The sequence below is a fragment of the Apostichopus japonicus genome, chromosome 20, assembly GCF_037975245.1.
Source record: "Apostichopus japonicus isolate 1M-3 chromosome 20, ASM3797524v1, whole genome shotgun sequence".
NCBI lineage: Eukaryota > Metazoa > Echinodermata > Holothuroidea > Aspidochirotida > Stichopodidae > Apostichopus > Apostichopus japonicus.
Window position 1 is genome coordinate 14482331 of NC_092580.1, and position 22402 is coordinate 14504732.

A 22402-nucleotide genomic window follows, 5' to 3' on the forward strand; every position below is an offset into this window, starting at 1 on the left:
AACTAAATGATGAATTGCAGCAAACTTGCTGAGAAAGATGTTAACATTTCAATGGCAGCTTAACGTTACTATACGGACCATACAGTTTATCTCCCAAACATGATGGGTTCAACTGAGAAAATACCTGAATTGGATCAAATGTTTTGAGGAAAAAGTAGGCCCTGCTTGTTGAGATGATACTAAGTGACCATAGTTTGACTTTCTGACTAAGAAATATCATCCTAAATCTTGTGAAAGAGGCTAACAGAATACCAACTCAAATACAAATAGTTTTCCTGATTGTTTGAAATAAAGGTTTCGAGGGCGTTCATTGATGAAGTAAAGGGGTTTTGTAGAGATGTTGCTTTGACTATAAGATGATTGCTTGATCAATATGCTGGCAATTTTTGGCAATTTTAAGTCAAAACAGAGTCTGTATTGCATTTTGTATCACAAGGATTTTCCCTTTTTTTTGTCAAATTTTGTGAATGCATCTGGCAACAACACAGTGAATGATGTCATCACGGCAATTCAGCTAAAAAGGATTTGTTTTGCCTTTATATTTAGACTCGACAAAGTGATATGATATTTCTTAAAAATAAGTGGATGTTTGATGAAATGCTAGATTCAAAGAACCTTATCCAAACATTACATAATGTAAGGTGTCAAGGAAAATCAACAAGAATATTGCACAAAAACAAGGTAACTAAAGCTTGTGCAGAAACATTTGCCATTATGACGTCACAGACCACCTACTGTGATCCACTCCAGGGAGGAATCGAGTGTTTAGCTGCAGTGGCGGAGCATCCATACAGTCAGGGGGAGGATCCCCCCCCCCCCTGACGGACTCAAATGGACTGCTGGCGCCCTTTTCAGCTTTTTACCACATTTTACTTATTCGCGAACATTGACTTTTTATTGTGCTTTCATCTACCTATTGACATTTGTCACATTTTGTTGGCGATGACACCTATTTATTCTTCATTTATCTGCAAATTAGCAAGGCCTGGAAAGGGTAATTTCTGGCGATCTAGGGAGTATCTTTACTCAAAAAATTAATGCACGCTCCGCGCCAACGTGTGATGGCGCTCCGCTTAGATAAAGTAGAAAGCACCCCTACAGACCAATCTCGACCCCTCCCCCCTCCCCGACCAATGCCCCTAGCTCCGCCACTGTTTAGCTGGTGAAATTAGGTTAACATTCAATCAACCACATCATGATGTAGGAACAAGATATTGAGCTGAGGGTTTCAAAGACCAGTGTACAATATTATTTTCTTTTTTTCAGCTAAGTTTAACGAGGTCTGCCACGGTAATGAAATTATGGCCTACATGCATAATAATTATGGCCTAATAATTATACAGCACAATAATTATAACAGGCATAATTATTATGGGTTACAGGCATAATATTCAGTTTCAATGCAAGATCTTGTTTCACGCTTTTGGAGATCAATTAACTTACCACCGTTACAGTTTGTTCCTGTGAAGCCATCTTGGCATTCACAGACAGTTTGGTCTCCCAGAAGAATGCAAACTCCTCCATTGTTGCAAACAAAATTCCTGCAGGCTTCGACTGGAGACGAAAAGGAAAATTATTTATGTCAAAAATTAAAGTAAACTTAAACATCGATTTACTTCCAGAAATAAATGGTTGAGCACCACAATTAAGAATCAAATGCCCCAGTCCTAGCCCACTAAAGCAAAGTTTTCAACTGGCATATCCTATACCCACAACATGATGGATTGGCGATTCATGGCCCCTGCAAAGTTCCATAACATGACCATTCAGCAAGAGTAGCAAGTTTAGCATATTGAACCCCAAACCCACCTGCTCGCTTGGAGTAATATCCACATTTAACCATAGAATTTCTACAATGCTTTTCGGTTTGGTTGCCTTTTTTTTTTTTTGGGGGGGGGGGGGGTCAAACCTGCCTGGCATTTCTTTACTCAAAATAAGATATTTTTTTCACCAAATGAAGGTTCATTAGTGGTAATCATAGATCTTGATTAAATTCTCAACATATTGCCTCCAGACACTTTTCATAGTGACATAGCAAGCAGTTATACAGTTATAAACTACATTAAAATTTCCAACTTAAAAATATTGGACGATTAATTATTTCACTTGATAAAATTAACCTCAAGGGCGTAGGAACCGGGGGGGCGCCAGCCCCCCCCCCCAGTGAAAAATATGGAGGGCGGAAGTATCATTCCGCCACCCCGCTTCGCAAGTCAGAAAACCCCTTTTTCATTTCCAAATGAGAAAAAAATCTCATTTGGAGCACCAATTAAATTGCATCTAAGGCCAGGTGAAAATGCAAAATTATATACAAAATGGAGTGGGTGGGTTGAAGTATATTGCACCAAATTGCATCTGAGGCCACCTGGAAATGCAAAAAACTTCCAAAGGGGAGGGGGCACCCCCTCCCCTTAGACCCCTCCCCCAGGCCGGCTATCAGTCTTCAGCCCCCCCCCCCCACTCAAAAGTACCTTCCTACGCCACTGATTAGCCTTGTCTAGTCCGGCTTACGAGACCAATTGGGTATGAGAGGATAAATACAGCATTAAATCTTTATCAAAATCAACTAAAAAACGTTGATTTAATTCGCATTCAACGCAGCCTTCTTATTTTCACGCCATCCGTCTGTTATGCTCATTCACATAAAGACAGAGAAAATCAGTAATGATAACTAAAAATAAACCAAACCAAGCACTGTATTAGGTAAGTTAAGGTCCCTTTCCGAATATGGTTAAAGCTAACTTTCAAGCGGTGGTAAGTTACTGTAAATTTGGTGTGATATGTACACGTTCGTATAATAATATTCCAGGAAACTGAAACAGCGCCCTTATATTCTACAAACTGAGCAGTATTACTTTCTAGATTAAAAGTAGATTAATTTGGGTCTAAACTTCCACAAAGAAATATTTTAACGTCAACCTAAAAAAAAAATTCCTCCATGGAGTCGCTGTATTTGGTTTAAAGCAACCCTTTCCAATGGCTGGTTTTTATTTGGAACGTTCACGCCGAGATTTCGTTTTCTTTCAAGAAAATTAAGTTGTCCATTAAAAGCTATAGATTAAAATAATCCAATTTGTCTTACCTATTTCACAGTCAACCCCAGACACACCTTCTGGACAAACACATCCGGGACTTCCACCACGATTTCGGCAAGTTCCTCCGTTTTGACAATGATTGATCTTGCATACTAAAGAAAATGGAATATATGATTAAAACAGTGACATCTTCGTCGTTGAAAATTATCATATTTACATGCCTCCTCACTACAAATGCACTACGACATCTAGCAAATTTTTGACTACTTCTGGGCGTTCTAGCAACAAAATTCATGCACTTCATTTGTTTTTGATTACAATAAGTTAATTCAAAACAATTATACAACGTTGCATTGTGTTCAATAACATATTCTGGTCAGATATAAAATCGAAAACAGGTCTTGAATTGTTCAACATGTCTTTGTTTTTTGTTTTTAAACAGGAAGGGGGGGGGGGTATGATTTCATGTCTGGCTAAAATGCAGGAACAATGAGAAGAAATAATCAAGAAAGAAACATTACTCACAATCACAAGTTTCTCCTGTTAAAAAGTTAAGCTTGCAGGTGCAAACAAATGTATCCCGTGAGGTAGCGAAGCATGTCCCATCTGGACCGCATGGGGAAATTGCGCATGGGTCCGGTAGTTCCGGAACTGTGGATTCGAAAATGAAAATGAAATTGTTTTAAACCAGAAGCCGCACACATAGCCGTGTTTCTGCTGTGTATAGTTAATTGTATGTCACAGACACTAGTGTCCAGGGTTTCGTATTCAAGGAAAACTTAGGAAAACGATAGCAAAGAAAACTAGTTTGATATAGGCCTCAGTGGTGTATCGGTTAACGTGGGGGGGGGGGGGGGGGCATGGGAAGCCAACGATTAGTGTGGGATGCGAAACGAGCAACCAATTGATGAGGTCCTTGCGCCACTTTTGAGTGAGGATAGCTTGATTAAGACAACGTTAGCCAATTAATTACCACTTCAACATTAGAATAAATCATACCAAATGTCCGACGATAAGTAACAATGAAATGCAGAAACGAAAATAGTAACATTTCGTGTTTTCAATACTTCAATTGTTGTAGATAAAAAAGTAAATTATTTTCCTAGCATAAACGCACTAGCACAATGTTCCCACATCTTGATTATCTTGAACCTACCGCTCTTGATCGTAATGGACACCTTTTCAAGACTCCGGGGCCTAACTCCCCCCACCCCTCCCCCTCCCCGTCTGAACAATCTAGGCACTACGCCATTGAAACGCATAAGTGAAAGATCGGTAACTAATTAACCAACCACAATTTGATAAATTATCCTTCATCATTTCGGAGTTTCAATGTGACTGCTGTTTGTGTTACAGGCGTGTAAAGTCGAATTACGCAAAAAACAACGCACAGATCATTTCCATGGAAAACGATACATAGCCTATTTTATCTACGGGCATGTTTCTACTACATGTCAATTTTAGAAATTTAAGTTTGGAAAATCTTATTGATCCATCTTGTTTCTTAATATTACTCAACTAAAGGAGAAACAAATGGATGGACAACGTGCACGCAAGAACTGTTATTTCTTATGGAAAATGTTAAGTAGCGCCTACTACACCGTGGCATGTCCTTTTTATGACCCCCCCCCCCCCCCCCACCCAACCAACCCCCGTCTTGAGACAACTCTACTGCCGCTGACACTAAAATGAGAAATAGAAAACCAATCACGAAATGAAGATTGAAACGGTTTTCACATTCTGGGTAAGATGATTGTACGTTTGTATGTTTCGTGAATACATGCAAAATGGCGACCTTACCTGTTTCTCTGATTTCACACAAAACTCCAGTGAATCCAGTCGTGCACATGCATTTCATTGCCGTGTTTTCTAAGACACATCCTGCTCCATTTTGGCACATATTCGCTCCGTCGGGAGGACATGGTGTCTGTACACTTCTTCCTGAAAGGACATTTCAAAAAGTCGTTTAATAATATCACCAAAGTTATTTCGCGTTTAATTGCTGTAACTTTGGTGAAAAAAACATCACACGAGCCCTTACTGCGACATCCTACCATGCTTTCTCGAACCAAGATGGCGTATGCAAGAATTTTCTATAACGACAGCTGTTTTGGATTAAGGCTACTTAAATTTGATTAACAAAGACGCTAAGCTGCTAGTGCATCTTTGGAATTTTCGTAAAGAGTGGGATAAGTGTAATCAACCATGAAGATTAAAATTATAGGAAGAGCGACGCCACTCTTGTAATATAATGGTACTGACAGGGGGTAGGAAGCTTCCAAAAAGTGTGTGTGCGGGGGGGGGGGGCACAACATCAGAGGGGCAATTTCTCATTCTACAACCTACACTCGTTATGCTATAAAACCGATACACTCTGACCATATCACTTAAATATATATGTGTTAGTATATATGCTATCAATACCATTTATTGAGGTTGTTTATTGTTAACCGTGCTACAAAGAGATATGGGATGCCATTTAAAAAAAAGCATGTACAAACTAAAAATAAATAATTAAAATCAAATATTAAAATGAACAAAGGCTTAAGATATCCCAAAGACAGTTCTTCATCAAACGGGCACATTTTATTTGCCAGTAGGGCACATTTGCTATTTTGGAAAAAAGTGGGGGATGTGCCCCCAGTGCCCCCGGCTCCTACCCCCTGGGTACAGACAATCTGTATAGATCCTCTCTACCCAGTCGTTTGGTGTTTCGTGCCCAGTTTCTTTCTTGGGTGACTTTTCTTTAAACAAAATAATAATAACCTTTTGTTTACCAATGATATATAACCCATCATTGTTTTGCCACCAGGCTCGCGAACACTGTAGAGTAATACATCACACCATACATCGGAGGAGCAGAAAGTAGTTAATGAAACCACCTATTTAATATACTCACTAATTTCGCATTGAGGCCCGTCCCATCCAGGTGGACACTGACAGGTTTCATCTGTCCTTCTGCAGGTTCCTCCGTTCAAACAGGGCTCGACAAGATCACATCGGTTAACAATCACTCGGGCTGGAAAAATATAATTTGGTCAAATTCCTCATATACTGAGTGCAAATTCCAGACCAATGATGCAAATGTTGTAACACATTATCCTAGAATTAATAATTGTTAGTTACAACTGGTGCAGAAAGTAGTCGCATAATTATCGAAACGTTCTTAAATCCGATCCAGTTTCATTTATGGTCGTTCATGCCAAAGAATGTGAAATTGAAGCGCTGCTTATATCTTGCAAATGTGAAGATGTTTGTTCTTTCTGTGTTGCACTTAAATCGCCAAAAGGATTGACCACAAATATGCTAAACAGTCAAATATATGTCACAATGCTCCAACTTTAAACAGGCATTTCACTTTTTTGTAGTTTCTCACTCGGACTAGGGGGTTCCATAACAACTCCCCGCTCGGACATTTAATTTAACTGGGGCGTTGGGCCTAACTTCGTACACCCAATATTTGTCGGCCCCCTCCCTCCCCCATCCAAATGGTCAGACTTTTTTCCTGGAAAATATGTTCTACTTCCCTCCCCCCATGGAAAAGCCCCCCCCCCCATGGAAAAGCTCCCCCCTAAAAAAGTAAGCTACCCGCTCCGTCTGGATGAAATATATAAATCCCCTGATAAAGATGGAAAACAATAATAATAAATAAGTTCTTAATAAAGCGCCAAATACCAAAAGGCCTCTAGGCGCTATACAAAACCTAAAAAAAATAAAAAGACAGAGAAATCAACGGAATAAAAAGTCTAGAAAACCCAAACGAAAATTAAACAGTATATAAAATACGAACACAAAAACACGAGAAGACTACAAAACAGGGAGCACTATATAAGGGAGCACCCTCGAATATTCCAATACCCTTGGTGCTATTAAAGGGTATAGCGTTGTTGCGACATTGCCCTGAAAGGCGCTCAAGACGCATGCCACATTTTACTGCTCAAAATGAATCGCAAATGTTTAGCGACGAAAATAACTCGATGTAGTATCCTAGAATCTTACTCGTTTCACACCGTACTCCTGCAAAGCCAATAGGACAGGCACACGTGTAACCGTTTCCAGAGTTAGAGCAGGTTCCACCATTGCTACAAGGATTCACGGTACATAAGTCATCTATGAAGAGAAACCAAAATATAATAAATAAAATACGAAAGATAGTAACAACAATAATGTATATTTACGATCGAATGAGGAGAAACGGTATTGTGAAAGAGAATCATTATGACAGGGGTCTACTCAGTGGCGTAGCCACGAGGGGGACCTCAAATTTCTGTCAGCCCCCCCCCCCCCTCACAAACAAAATTGTCAGGATTTTTTGTTTAGAAAATAGGTCATCCCCCCTCCCCACTAAGAAAAGTTTTACATTATTTGTCAGCGTGCAACTATGACATCACACCTGTTTGCTTCAAGTTCACTTTGGTTAAATATCAGATAACTTCAACTGTCAATATCTCAAAAACGGTACATATGAATTAAATGCACATTTCACTAGAATGCTTAGATAATTTTGACCTGAAATTTTGACCAGGACTATTCTTTTAAGGCAAAACTGATTTCTCATAATTGGTTTATTTATTCGTGTGTATCATTTAAGGCATTATACTCACTGAGTTCGCAGGTATCTCCCAGAAACCCTGTTGCACACCTGCACGTAAAAGGGATAATCTCTGACGGGGACTGTGCTAGACACGTCCCGCCGTTGCGACACGGATTTCCCGCGCAAACTTCAGCTGCAACGTAGTGAAAATAAAACAACTATTTAGACATTTTATGTTAAATGTATATAAATATGTAAATAAATATATATTTTTTTAAATTCACCACTGTTATTGTCCAGTTGATTTTTTGTACAAACGGTAACGATATGTATCGTGCGGAGGCTAATGAACAACTGCGAGCAACAATGAACAACTGCGTTAAAATATCAGTGTGTGCATTTCTTTCATTACACTTTTACGTAATCACAAAACTTTCCTAGCTATAGCGTGCTATAATTGGAGCCAATAAAGCAGACCTTTAATGCAAAAAGTTGGGACCATTTCGCATTTAAATAGCCATTCTTATATAAAAGTTTCTGAAAGGGAAGAGGAACACTCCTCACTTTAGGCCCCTCCTCCAGCCCCCCCCCCCTCCCCTTGTCATCAACTACGAAGCGACCGGACATTCTGTGAAAGCTGTATAATGTATGTAGATTTGTCTCTGAATATTTGTGATATTTGTAATACTATGCGAGAAGGCTATAGTAGTAACTATATACATTTCATGGCGGCGATGGCGCGCGTCTGCTTCCGTAGGTAAGTGCTGATTTCGTTCAGTGACTTACAATAATTCTGAAGAAAATCCTTGTTTTTAGAAAAAGAACAGGATAAAGTTTAACATAACTTATACGTCTGTGTATATCTACATGTCCTCTTCCTGGGAATAACAACTTTTTGTCAATAATTTTCGGCTAGAAATTAATCGTCCCGAGATATAGATATTACTTTCGCTTAAGCCCCCGAGTAATCCAAACAAACCTTTTATATGTTTCATTTTCAGCTAAAAATCACATAATTTAAAGATTTTCAATCAAGATGCGGCTAATATTTCGACGTAAATAACTCCATAAATATATCGAAAAGATATTTTACGATCGTTTTCGACAAATTTGAAGGGACTATATGTGAAAATAATCGAAATTCGATTTTCCGTGCAGTACAGTTTGCCCGTTGTAAACCGGTCGAAGGTGCGCAACTGAGCATTTAGTGAACCTAATGTTATAAATTAACACTGAAGTTGACTTTGGGCCTTCCATGCATTATGTTCCTAAAATACTCGGCTTTTGTTTGTCATCATGAAAATAGTTATCTCTAACAATTTGCTTCATTATAGTAGCTGAAAGTTCTGTTATTATAATCAATATTGAAATTTGCTCAGAAAACAATGCCTTTGGTGAGATTACCAGACGTTTGTAAATTCTACGGAGGCCAATACAAACCATTGTTTTAATTCACTGAACAACTGCGTTAAAATATCAGTGTACGCATTGCTTTCATTACACTTTAATGCAGATTACGGAAATATTCAAAGCTGAATAACACAAATACTCTGCAGACTGGGAAAGCGTACACATGTTGAGGGGGTGGGGGTGGATGGATAGGTGTTCCGACGAATACCCCCCCCCCATCCCCACACACCCACGAAAATATATAGAGAAAGATAAGAGATAAGGAACGAAGAAACAAAAAGGCAGCTGCAAAAGTCACAAAACTCATTCTACCTGGTTTGGAATTAATGAACAATGTAATTAACTACCTTCTGTATCCAGATATGAACCCTCATGTAACAAGCATCGGCAATAATTTTAGCAGGACACCCTGTCCTCCCAGCCCCCCCCCCCCACCCCCACGTAGATTATAATATGTTCGTTGTGTGATTACGTTTATTGATCACTAAAAGTCTAATCTCTTTCAACAAACTTAATGAAATGTTTGTATCTCTAGTGACGACAAGGACATTTCTTGACAATAAATGGTTTGTATACGTTTCAAAAGATCGCATCATTTCGCATTTCAGCACCTTTATTATACCAAAATTTCTTCAAGGGGGGTGATCACTCCCTCCCCTTATCCCTAAAGTAAGGTTATGTGAGTAACTACTTTTGATTTCTTTTGTGGGCGTTATGTACATCAAAATATGTCTCTCTTTACATCTGAGCTTTGGTCATTTTTATAACTATTTTTTTATCTGGTCTTATACGTATTACCTGCAAGTTCCATGCAAGTTTACGGCAGTAATGTGATCAGTGTGACGTGAACCATTTATAGATCCTCTGTCTTTAAATCGGGTTACTTTCTCAATAACAATAACAAATTTGTTTCTAAAGTTTTTAAACAAGCTTTTAAGAAAAAAGCAAAACTTTACGGCTGCTGTGGTTGATTTTGTGAAAATTTGCAACAATAATAATAAAAAATATAAGTAAATACAGAGAATGCTCAGTCAGAGGGTTCGATTCATGGAGTAGTTGGGTTCCACCCTCCCTCTTTTCAACCCTTCACAAAAACTGGTAGTGGTTCTTAGCACAATCTTACTCCCAGATCTAATTATAGACCTAATCTATATAGCCTAGATATGCCAAGATTTCGTCATTTCACTTCTGGAGTAGGACCTTAGTTACTTTTTAAATAATATGAACTTATTAAGCTAAGGAATTTGGAAATGGGTGAACCAGTTACTATGATATGACCTCCACTCACACAATAACGGAGGCACAACGGAATCTTTTGTTGTCAGATGTAGAAGAATTAAAGAACAATGTTACGGTTTATGAAGATGACGTCACTCTAAAGTTAAAATATTTCTTTTGTTTGAGAAAAGAAGTAGAAGAACCTTGGACACATATGAAATATTGTGAATTTACATTTATAATGTGAATTCAAGATCAATTGAAAGTCTGAATCTAACAAGAAATGGATGTAGTTTGGCCCTTCATTGCTTCCTTAATGACGTACAATATTTTAATTGTACTTTTGTATCTTCAAAATACGAAACGAGTACGCCTAAAAGTTTGTTGTTAAACTAGTTGCGCTATATCCATATCTTTAATATGCGTCGAGCGCCCTCTTTAATTGGAAACTATGTGTAACGACTATAAGGTATTACAATAAGTATCAGAGGGCAAAGAATCGGCCTAAAACGAACACATCTGCCTTTCTTTGCAAACAAATACATAACACTGGTTATTTTGGATCAATGGACTTTATTATGATCAGTGAATATGGACAGCAAACCGTCAACAAGCCTCCAATTTCACATTAAAAAGGCAATTTACTCTATCGATTTCTAAACCGTAAAATCCATTAATTTAATTAGTTTTTCTCTCAGCCCTCAGCATAGGAAGGAACTTCAAACCAAATCAGTAAAATCAACTTTCTGCAATGTGAAGTTTTAGTGAAAGAGTTCCCCTTTCTGATAACGATCATGTATTCTATACTGCACAGAAAGCCCCAAAGGGAAGTTCTAAATTTGCCAAGTTACCACAAGTTACTGATTGAACTAACTTTCAACTTGCAGCCAAAAAGCCCCTTATCAGTTTGGTGGCATTATTAAGGCGTTCTAATAATCTAAACATAGCACTTTGAGTTTGTTAATCCATGGAACTTACGCAACTGATAACTGTGCAAACAAGCTAGCATGTTTTACGAGAAAAACCCATTAAAATGGCCTTAGAAGCTTATTCTTAGTTGGAGTGCGTTGTGAATTTGTAAACTGGTAGCCTAGGGGATGGACCTAACAGGAGGGGTGTCCCAGTGGGCTGGAGGAGGGGTCTAAGTTGATGGGTATCCCTCACCCCTTTGAGAATCTTGTATTTAAGAATGACTCCTTAAATGCGAAATGGTGCGATCTTTTGCAACTTACCAAGAATATCAATTAAAATTCAATAATTTAAAAACGTCAGCAGAAAGTTTTCTTTATTTAGTTGAAAATGATTAAGCTTTTAGACATCAAATTTTACACATCTCATTCAGTTAATAACAAACAAATGAAGAGTATTCATGCACGTACAAAGCTTTGTTAAGTTGGGGTTTGATTTCTAAAAGTTATGGGCTGCATGCCAGTGCAGAGGTAAAAGGGGGGGGGGGGGGTGGGGTGAGGTTTAATCTTAGGACGCCACAGCCCAATACATTGGAGTCGGCTTCAACGACCCCAGGGCTACTCTCCTATTTGTTTTAAATTCCCTAAAATCTCTGCTTGTTCGAAACTGATCTCTACTTTCGCGCCGAGAGAGAGAAAAAATATTGACAGAAGTTTTAAAACTTACGTATGTCGCAGAATCTGCCGGAGAATCCTGCATCGCATTGGCACAATTGTGTACCATCAACGTTGGGAGTACAGGCACCGTTAATACATAACTCGGGGTTTTCCAAGCAAAGGTTGGCTGAAATAAACGTACAGATTACAAGGTAGAAAGTACAATATGATAAATATAAATATTTTATTTCAAATATGACATAGAATTAAGTCGAAGAAGTTTGGAGTGGGCAGAACGAGTGGGATGGGGGGGGGGGGGGGTTATGTTGCGGTTTCCACGGTATATGCAGCTTGTTTGTCTTTCGGCAACGACTTTCATGTGAGAATTTTGTAGAGAAGGTTCTGTGGAGTGAGGGGCACGTGATTTGTTGATGGAAGTGGATCCGGGTGTGTACTTTCTATATTTGTCACTCTCAATGTTGGTCCTGTCATGTTAAATTCGCAAGTGATTATAAATATGAGACTCATTTCAGTAGAATCATATTTTGCATTCCATCAATCATCATTTTTATGCTTATGCTTATGCTTAATCTATCTTTATTCTTAATTGGTAAGTAGTAGGACGAGGACTGTGAGAGGAACGAAAATCCCAAAAAGTTTGGAGGTGCATGGTCTGGGGAAGTAGGGAAGCATAGGTGTGTGTGTGTGTAATGAAGGGAGTCAACAGGAGGGTCAGGTGGTAAGTGCAAGGAATATGCATGAAGACAGCTACCCAACCACGCATCCCCCCCCCCTCAGCACCCTCAAAACCTATTACCCTCCAGAATCCGCCTCCCCCATCTCACTAAATCCAAACAAGTTTAGCGGAGGGATGAACCGATTAGATGACGGGTTTACGTGTTTCTTACCCAGTGGCGTAGGAAGGTACTTTTGAGTGGGGGGGCTGAAGACTGATGGCCGGCCTGGGGGAGGGGTCTAAGGGGAGGGGGTGTCCCCCTCCCCTTCGGAATGTTTTTGCATTTCCAGGTGGCCTCAGATGCAATTTGGTGCAATATAGCCCACTTCAACACCCACTCCATTTTGTAAAGAATTTTGCATTTTCACCTGGCCTTAGATGCAATTTGGTGCTTCAAATGAGATTTTTTCTCATTTGCAAATGAAAAAGGGGTTTTCTGACTTGCGGAGCGGGGGGGCGGAACGATACTTCCGCCCCCTCATATTTTTCACTGGGGGGCTGGCGCCCCCCCAGCCCCCCGGTTCCTACGCCCTTGTTCTTACCGAAAGAGCAAAATCTGCCAACAAACTGAGGACTACATCTACACTCGACGTCAATCTGTCCAACGTTCGTGCAGACTCCTCCATTCTGACAGGGGGAAGATGAGCAAGGCAAAACTTGAAAGAAAGAAAAAATGAAAAAAAACATGGACATTTATTTATTTGATGATAGTCATGTAGCGGCCAAAGGAACATCGTTATTGGTTGCATTGTCACATGCAATCCTGATGTCGTCAAGATTTGGCTTCGCGCTAATAGAGTATGTAGGTCTTCAAGGCTTGACCACTCTGCGCGGCCTACCGGACACATTTCTCAGTATTCGAGATTAGACGTCGTTTTTGATGAGATGTTCATTGTAGAACATTAGAACTTGAAACAAACAGATGTGAGCACATACACAAAATGTTGTGTCACGTCTGTTTATTCAGAAATGTCATTGCAATTTTCTACTTCAATATTGAGATGCATTTCAGGATGAAATCCACTACTGGTATTGGTATACTGGTGACAGGCAAATCCCCTTAAGTTAAGTTGGAACCCAATCTAATCCAATGTCAAAACAAAAAACTGGAAAAAAGAAAGTCAAAGCATTTTGCTGGCAGTGTGCAACTATGACATCACACATGCTTGCTTCAAGTGAGTCATCTCAGCTTTTACTAACCTGTGACAAATTTTAATAACCAATATCCGGGGAACACCATATTAATATTGGATTAAAATGTCAAAAATGATGCTTAGAATGAGTTCCTCTGTTTATCACGTTATAAATCTCCCCTCGACTGTTTCCTTCCATTTTTCCGGTCATGCACCCTCAATGCATCCCGGAAGGCCTATTTTGGACTATAATTTTAAAATCCTCAATCTGTGGGAAATGGCATATAGCCTCTGATACAGAGAACCTCCAGGAATACACTTTTCAAAATGTTTAGCAATTTCTGACAACTTAATTGTGAGCGTAACAGGTGACCTTGTTGAAACATATGACATTGATACAGCACTCGTGATTTAATTAAATTAAGAGAGTTTACGTTTCAAACTATAGCACAAACTTCTACCAAACCAAATCGAAAAATAAGGGAATATACTTACAAATATCGCAGTTTTTACCAATGTGTGTTAATGGACAATTTATACACTCATAGTCACTACCATCTTGAATTGGACTACATGAGCCGCCATTTTGACAAGGATTTGGAGAGCAAAGGGCGGCTGGAATACAAAAAAATAAATAAAACAAACAATGAAAAATAAACAACCATATTACCGGATTGTGTCAGAAAATAGGTCAGAAACATAACAGTAACATATCCTTACCGTCAGAAGCATAAAGTAGCCTTTATATTATTTTTTTTCTCGAGTGCCATTAATTTTATCATTGCATATTCAACGATACCAGTAATTAAGTCAGATCTTACTAATGTTTATGCATGAGACGTAGCCCAATAAGGACAAAAGGCTATATAATACCATACCTGTGTCACAATACTGGCCAACCCATGCATCGGTGCAAGTGCATCTTTGGACTATATCTGTACCATCCTCGGTAGCGGAACACACCCCATTGTTTTGACACGGGCTGCTCTCCAAACAAGGGTTTGCTATTGTATGAAGATAAAAGCAAAACACACAAAAACTTAATAGATTATTTTCTAATAGAAAATACAAAGTTTCACGAATCGATTTGTTCCTTTCAAAAGTATTTTGTTGGACATGATCCATGTATTTCAATGTGTGGTACAGGCTCACGGTAGTACATGAAATTATTGTACTTCGAGGGGTTTCTTCACTTCCCCCACTTCTGCCCCCCCTCCCTTAGCCCGTCCTTCCCACTACCACATCTTTTCACAATCCATCAAAACCTGAGCTATATATTTATTTAGTTTTTATAGATATCGGAGCGATTTGAATGTAACAGCCCCCTGCCCTCTTCCCTCCTCCTCCTCCCCCTCCTCCTCCTCCTCCTCCTCCTCCTCCTCCTCCTCCTCCTCCTCCTCAGAAACAAACTCGCGTAGAACTTAATCTGGCTTCACCCTGGTCCAAGTTATTTCCTTACCGATTTCACAAGTAGGTCCGAACCATTCCGATGGGCAAGTGCAAGTGAAAGAACCATCGTTTAAATCCTGACATTGTCCTCCATTTTCACAAGGAGTTAGTCTCACACAGAGTGGATCTGAGACAGAAGGAAAGGCATTTTATTAAATCAGTTGGGTATGTTTGGTAGAACGTAGAGTCTCTCGATGTGGTAAAATAATATATAGCAAACAATGTAATAGTAACCATATGCTGTGATATATATATATATATATATATATATGTATATGTATATGTATATATATATATATATATATATATATATATATATATATATATATATATATATATATTTATATATTGAATTTTACACTAGAATCAGCAAATATGCAGGCAAGGGTGTATAGGGTGTACAACCCAATGGTGTCAACATAAGGGTGTAGAGGGTATACAACTCAAGGGTGTACAGGGTGTACAACTCGAGGGTGTACATGGTGTACAACTCAAGGGTGTAGAGTCTATACAACTGAAGAGTGTATATGGTGTACAACTCATGGGTATAGAGGGTGTACAATTCAATGGTGTAGATGGTGTATAACTCAAGGGTGTACAGGGTGTACAACTCGAGGGTGTACAGGGTGTACAACTCAAGGGTGTAGATGGTGTACAACTCAAGAGTGTACAGGGTGTACAACTCAAGGGTGTAGAGGGTGTACAACTCAAGGGTGTATAGGGTGTACAACTCAATGGTGTAGAGGGTGTACAACTCAATGGTGTACAACCCAAGGGTGTCAACTCAAGGGTGTAGAGGGTGTACAACTGAAGGGTGTAGAGGGTGTACAACTCAATGGTGTAGAGGGTATAAAACTCAAGGGTGTAGAGGGTGTACAACTTAAGGGTGTAGAGGGTGTACAACTCAAGGGTGTAGAGGGTGTACAACCTAAGGGTGTCAACTAAAGGGTGTAGAGGGTGTACAACTCAAGGGTGTAGAGGGTGAACAACTCAAGGGTGTAGAGGGTGAAAAACCCAAGCGTGTTAACTCAAGGGTGTATAGGGTGTACACCTCAAGGGTGTAGAGGTTATACAACTCAAGGGTGTACAGGGTGTACACCTCAAGGGTGTAGAGAGTGTACAACTCAATGGTGTAGAGAGTGTACAACTCAATGGTGTAGAGGGTGTACAACTCAAGGGTGTAGAGGGTATAAAACTCAAGGGTGTAGAGGGTATACAACTCAAGGGTGTAGGGGGGGTACAACCCAAGGGTGTCAACTCAATGGTGTAGAGAGTGTACAACTCAATGGTGTAGAGGGTGTACAACTCAAGGGTGTACAGGGTGTACACCTCAAGGGTGTAGAGGGTGTACAACTCAAGGGTGTATAGGGTGTACACCTCAAGGGTGTAGGGGGGGTACAACACAATGGTATAGAGGGTGTACAGCCCAACGGTGTCAACTCAAGGGTGTAGAGGGTGTACAAGGGCGTAGAGGGTATGACTTCGAACTTTGAAGACAAGTAACTTCTGAGTGATGCACAAATGCGATCAATTTCGGAAATATTTACTGGTTACCAGTATGATAAAAAAGTACTCGTAACAAATCTATATACTTTAGTATCGTACTACGAGGCTTCAATGACAATATTTTGCAGTGCAATTGCGGTGTTTCTATAAGTTCGAAATTTAATAATAACCTCCATCTTGGATAGTAATTAAGGTCGTTATTTCCCGCTCGTCTAATCTCAAGGTGTTGTTTTCCAAAGATACGTCTAAGATGGTCACGGACAACATTTCATCTCCTTCATTGATACCGTCCTCCAATGCCTCAATTTGAAAGAAAACACACGGATAGCTCTGATTGGTCGACACCGTGAATTCACCTAAAGGCAAATCGGTGATGACGTCATTAGGTGACGCTGTGCCTAGATCCACCGACAAGAGCACTACAAGAAGAAGAAAAAGAGGAACAAATAAAAAATATTTCGTTAACTTATAGTTAATCTTACATGTTCTTATATTAGGCATATATAGTATTTTCATAAATTGAATATGCTGAAAGGCCCCACACAATCACCCCACCCCCGCCTCCCCCCACAAGTCAAATCCAGCCGTGCTGAATTCCCATAGGAGTATACGGAATTCTTATTTTTTGGCAACAACTGGTCGATTGGGATAGAGTTGTCGACCAAACGAAGAAATGTGCTCCGAACCTCGTTACATTTAAGTTTTCGAGTAAAATAAAATATGTCTTACCATTCGAAAAGTTTTGCACCCCAGAGTGGCATACTTCTAACGTGACGTTTCCAGCACCTTCCGTTATTGTCACCATAGAAGGGCTTATCGAAACAGGTAAAAATGTTTCTGAGAAGAAATGAAAACATTGAAATGGATCATAGCATGTTGCAGGTCACATGCACCACACTTACTTTGTGCAATCTAATTAGATTGGTTATACTGTAGTTCCAAGTGGTTGGTTGGAAATTCCGTCATGAACAATTGTCATTTTTTAAATTTAGCAGATCAATATAATATATTTTGGTTAAGTTTATTCGTTGCAACTCCCGTGTCTTTTGTGTTGTTGGCATAAATGGTTTTACGCATGACAGTCTGTACGATCAGGGAGCTGGAATGCAGCTCCTCTGTTACGATCTTTATAAACTGTGTCTTGAAACAAAACGACTGTTGGCAAGCGTCTAAGTAACTTGCAATGCGGCAAATATTTGGAAATTGCATTGAGTCTACAACATACATCTTGATTGTTCACACAGCGTAAACTGGCTAGCGAATAATGAGAAGGAAAAAGGATAACAATATAAAACAAACAGAAAAAACCAAAACCAGCAACACAATTTTTTTTTTTAAAAGAAGAAAAAAAAAGAAAAGAAGAAGGATGAAATAGTTTACCTAGTTGATCACATGTGTTTCCTAGGTAACCATATTCACAGAGACATCTGAACTGGCCATCGTCGATCTCCATACAAGTACCACCATTGCTACACGGCTGTGAACTACAAACCTCTGTGAGAAATGTGTGATGCATTGTAAAGTTATGGCAGAAACTACTGATATGCATAACACAGTGGCAAGTACGACAGCTAACTACTCTGGGGTATAGTAGCAACGTCCAGCAATATTGGGTGTGTTGTTGTCGATATATTATTGAAAGTGGGTAACTTATTAATAATCAGTATTCATATAATAGGCTATTAAATATGTAGAGGGTGGGGTAAAATGGGTGGGTTGGATAGGAGCGAGTTACCGTGTCAATTGTATCGATGCGGACTGCGATATCACACGATTTTTTTCATTGTTAAAGTTAAATGTTGACAATGACACCAATGATAGCCATATAGTTCAAAATACGAGCTTCGATATTTTTAAATTCAAAACTCGCAGACGGGGGGCCGATCTTTATTATTGGCAATATACAATGTCATCAATATAGCATAAAATATTAAAATCCAGTCACGTGTGCTTTGATGATGTTATATTTTAGAATTTCTCAACACAGTCAGTGGTTCTTGTTAGCATAACGGATAATATAATTCCAAATTAATGTCAAATTACCTAATTGCGAGTCAATAAGCGTCAAAGTGAGACTTCCATCAACCAATGTTCCCATTGGCTGAGCAGATGTTAGCATGATGACGTAATTTTCGTCGGCCTCCACCAGTTCATCTTGTACCACTGAGATGGAGATGGAGTTGCATAAACTTCCAGCAGCTAGAGTCAGCGGTGATTCAAAGGATAGATCATCTGAGACTGGCACTGAAGAAGCCGGTAACCTCTCTATGGAGAAGCCTGCCGTGAGAATAAGAATGAACAGCCCCGATTATTTTATGCAAATTAAGCAGGGCAAAGGACGTCCAGTATTGTAGATGAAGGCTAGGGTGTTTTCTTGTTATTGTCGAAAAGGAGAAGCCTGGGTTTTCTTACAGGATGATTTTATTCACAATATTTTGTTGACATGTTTTTGACCGTTGTAAAACACTGCTAGAGATCCAGGTTTTATATTTCCTTAACACTTTTGTTTATTCATTTATCAATGTGTTTTTTTTTTAAAGAAATGATCCTTTACATAGTTGAGGTTCATCATTTACAGTGTCTAGACTAATTAGTCTTTATACAAGCCATTAATTAGGTCAGTTCAAATCTCCAAACTAAAAATTATTAATAATAAAACACTAGAATCTGCCTCAATAACACCGGTTATATTGCCACCAAAAAGCTGCACGAAGCTACAAACACAATCATTCTACTTGATTAATTAATTGCTGAAAACTATAATTATATTAAAAAACAACCTCCTCCTCGACCCCCTACTTCAAAATCTCCTCCTTAAGTACCTGGTTAATAAAATATATGCAAAGAATAATTGAACATCCTCTTTAAATATTCTAGTTTTCTTAAACTGGGAGGTGGCTTCAGCTCTGGCAGAGGGAGGGGCTCCTTATTTAGGAACCCGGTGGTTCGAAGACTTGTGAGTCAAACTCCGGGAGAACAGTTCTATTCCGGGGAAACAGCCCAGCCACCAGGAAAGGTTTTCCCCCTTTTTTTTTTCCTTTTTTTTTCAGCTGATGGTCTTTTCCCGGGAGTGTGGATTTGTCAGGTCTGGAGCAGCGGCCTCCCAGTATGTATTTAACTAATGTAGCTTCCATTCTGAATATTTTGCTTGTCTGCTTACCATTATTTCAACATAAAAAAAATGGTCTGTTTTTGTTTATTTTCTTTTTTTGCTAACCTGCAGGAGTCGTGCTTCGCAAGGCTCGATCAGGCGTGTTACAGGATGGTGGGGTGTCCTGCTAAAACTATTGCCAAATGATTGTTACGTGGGGGTTCATATCTGGACACAGACAGTAATTACGTTGCTCTTTAATTCCAAACCGAGTTTTGTGACTTTTCCAGCTGACTTTTTGTTTGTTTTGTTGCTTATGTTTATCTTTCTTTATCTTTAAAATGTTTTTGGGGGGCGTTTGAGCGTGGGGGGGGGGGGTGTGGGGGGATTCGTCGGAACCCCAATCCACCCTCCCCATCCCGCGGCAAGTATCTTTCCCAGTATTCGTGTTATTCAGGTCTGAATCTTCCCGTAATCTGCATTAAAGTGTAATAAAAGCAATGCGTACACTGATATTTTAACGTAGTTGTTCAGTGAAGAACAATGGTTTGTATTGGCCTCCGTAGAATTTACAAACGTCTCAAAATCTGGCCGAATGCATCGTTTTGTGAGCAAATTTCAATATTGGTTATAATAACGAATCTATCAGCCACTATACTGAAGCAACAAATTGAAGGTAAATATTTTCATGATGAAGAACGAAAGCCGAGAAATTTAGCAACATAATGCATGGAAGGCCCAAAGCCAACATCAGTGTGAATTTATAACATTAGGTTCACTAAATGCTCAGTTGCGCACCTTCGACCGGTTTACAACGGGGCACGGACGTCTTAAGGAAACAAACGATTTTCGATTATTTTCACAGTTAGTATTTCAAATTTGTCGAAAACGATCGTAAATTATCTTTTCGATATAGTTATGGGACGATTTCCGTCGAAATATTAGCCGCATCTTGATTGAAAATCTATAAATTATGAGATATTTCGCTGAAAATGAACGTATAAAAGTTATGCTTGGATTACTCGGGGCTTAAGAGAAAGAAATATCTATTTCTCGGGACGATTAATTTCGAGCCGAAAAATATTGACAGAAAGTTGTTATTCCCAGGTAGAGGGCATATCGACATAAACAGACGTATAAGTAATGTTAACCTCTTACCTGTACTTTTTCTATAAACAAGGATTTTCTTCACAATTATTGTGAGTCAGTTGAAGAAATCAGCACTTGCCTACGGAAGCAGATGCGTGCCATCACTGCCATGAAATGTATTGTTACTTCTAGCCTTGTCGCATAATATACCAGATATCACAAATATACATGAATGTTCGGTGGCTTCGTAGTTGATGACAATAAGATAATATCGTTGACACTGACCTAAGGGGTACGGTGTCTACAAGGGGAGAGGGGGGGAGGAGGGGGCTGGAGGAGTGGCCTAAAGTGAGTTGTGTCCCTCTCCCCTTTGAGAAACTTTTATATAAGAATGGCTACTCAAAGTGCGAAATGATGCGAATTTTGCATCTTCAAAAAACATTAGTTTTTAAGAATTTTAAATACGTTAGTAGACCTACAAAATTTTCTTATTATTGTTGACAATTACCAAGTTTTTGAGATCAAATTTTACACATTTCATTATTTGCATAACGAACATTTGAATTGTATTTAAGTACTTACGAGCCTTTGTATAGTTTGATTTCTTAAAGTGATGGGATGTAGGCCAGTGCAGGGGTGAAGGGAGAGGGGCAAAGGGGACCGGGCAGGGATAAGGGGAGGGAGTGACCACCCCCTTGAAGAAATTGTGGTATAGATAAGGGTGCTGAAATGCGAAATGATGCGATCTTTGGCAACTTAATTTCATTTCCGTGGCTAGAGAATCTCAATTCCTTAAGACACCGTACCCCTTAGGTCAGTGTCAATGGTATTATCTCATTGTCATCAACTACGAAACCACCGAACATTCTGTGGAAGCTGCATAATATCTGTAGGTTTGTCTATATGTGTATAAGTTTGGGGCGGGGTGGGGGAGGGAGGGAAGGAAGGGATGTCCTGCAAAAACTATTGCCAGATGCTTCTTACGTAGGGGTTCATATATGGACACAGAAGGTAATTACGTTAATTCATTAAAACATTAATTCCAAACCAGGTAGGCTGAGTTTTTGACTTTTGCAGCTGAATTTTTTCTTTTTAATCAAATTTTTATCTTTCTTTATTTTTGTTAAGGTGTTTTTGACCGTTGCAAAACACTGCTATCGATTCAGGTTTGATATTTCCTTAACATTTTTGTTTATTCATTTATCAATGTTTTTTTTAAAGAAACGATCCTTCAAACAGTTTGGGGTTCATCATTTACAGTGACTAGACTAATTAGTCCTTACAAGCTATTCATTAGGTCAGTTAAGGGTCTCAATGGGAAAGTATGAGACTGTAATGGCCTCAGATGACTTGTGCACGAATAATGATATGAAATATAATACATTGAAATGAATAACTCACCCACTGATATGTCTTGTTCTGTTATATTGGATGCACAAACTGAAATCTGAATGGAACTTTCGTCTTCAGAAATGGTGAGTTGGTCCATCACCAAACTAATTTCTAAAGTTCTATCTGTGGCTGCTTTATGACGTATAGAAATAAAAATTATGATAAGTTACATGGGGTAGCGACAATCTAGTGATCTTTCTTCATTCTAATTTTTTTCTTAATTAATAAATTGTGAGGTGAATTG

At 39.1% G+C, this 22402-nt stretch overlaps 1 protein-coding gene across 3 annotated transcripts in view; it reads right to left on the reverse strand.

Moving 5' to 3' along the window:
- Positions 1-22402, reverse strand: part of LOC139961630 (uncharacterized) — a 35065-nt gene that overhangs the window by 5229 nt on the left and 7434 nt on the right. For 2 of the 3 annotated variants that reach the window (XM_071960963.1, XM_071960965.1), the window contains exons 8-24: positions 22168-22290; positions 18630-18863; positions 17967-18080; positions 17316-17423; positions 16757-17005; positions 15091-15207; positions 14510-14635; positions 14127-14246; positions 13041-13154; positions 11833-11949; positions 7640-7762; positions 7035-7145; positions 5935-6054; positions 4836-4976; positions 3561-3686; positions 3083-3187; positions 1444-1554 (exon numbers count right to left, since the gene is read on the reverse strand). In XM_071960963.1, coding sequence (XP_071817064.1) covers positions 1444-1554; positions 3083-3187; positions 3561-3686; positions 4836-4976; positions 5935-6054; positions 7035-7145; positions 7640-7762; positions 11833-11949; positions 13041-13154; positions 14127-14246; positions 14510-14635; positions 15091-15207; positions 16757-17005; positions 17316-17423; positions 17967-18080; positions 18630-18863; positions 22168-22290 — 2259 coding nt within the window. The remainder of the gene's footprint in view (positions 1-1443; positions 1555-3082; positions 3188-3560; positions 3687-4835; positions 4977-5934; positions 6055-7034; positions 7146-7639; positions 7763-11832; positions 11950-13040; positions 13155-14126; positions 14247-14509; positions 14636-15090; positions 15208-16756; positions 17006-17315; positions 17424-17966; positions 18081-18629; positions 18864-22167; positions 22291-22402) is intronic. The other variant, XM_071960964.1, reaches the window with a different exon arrangement.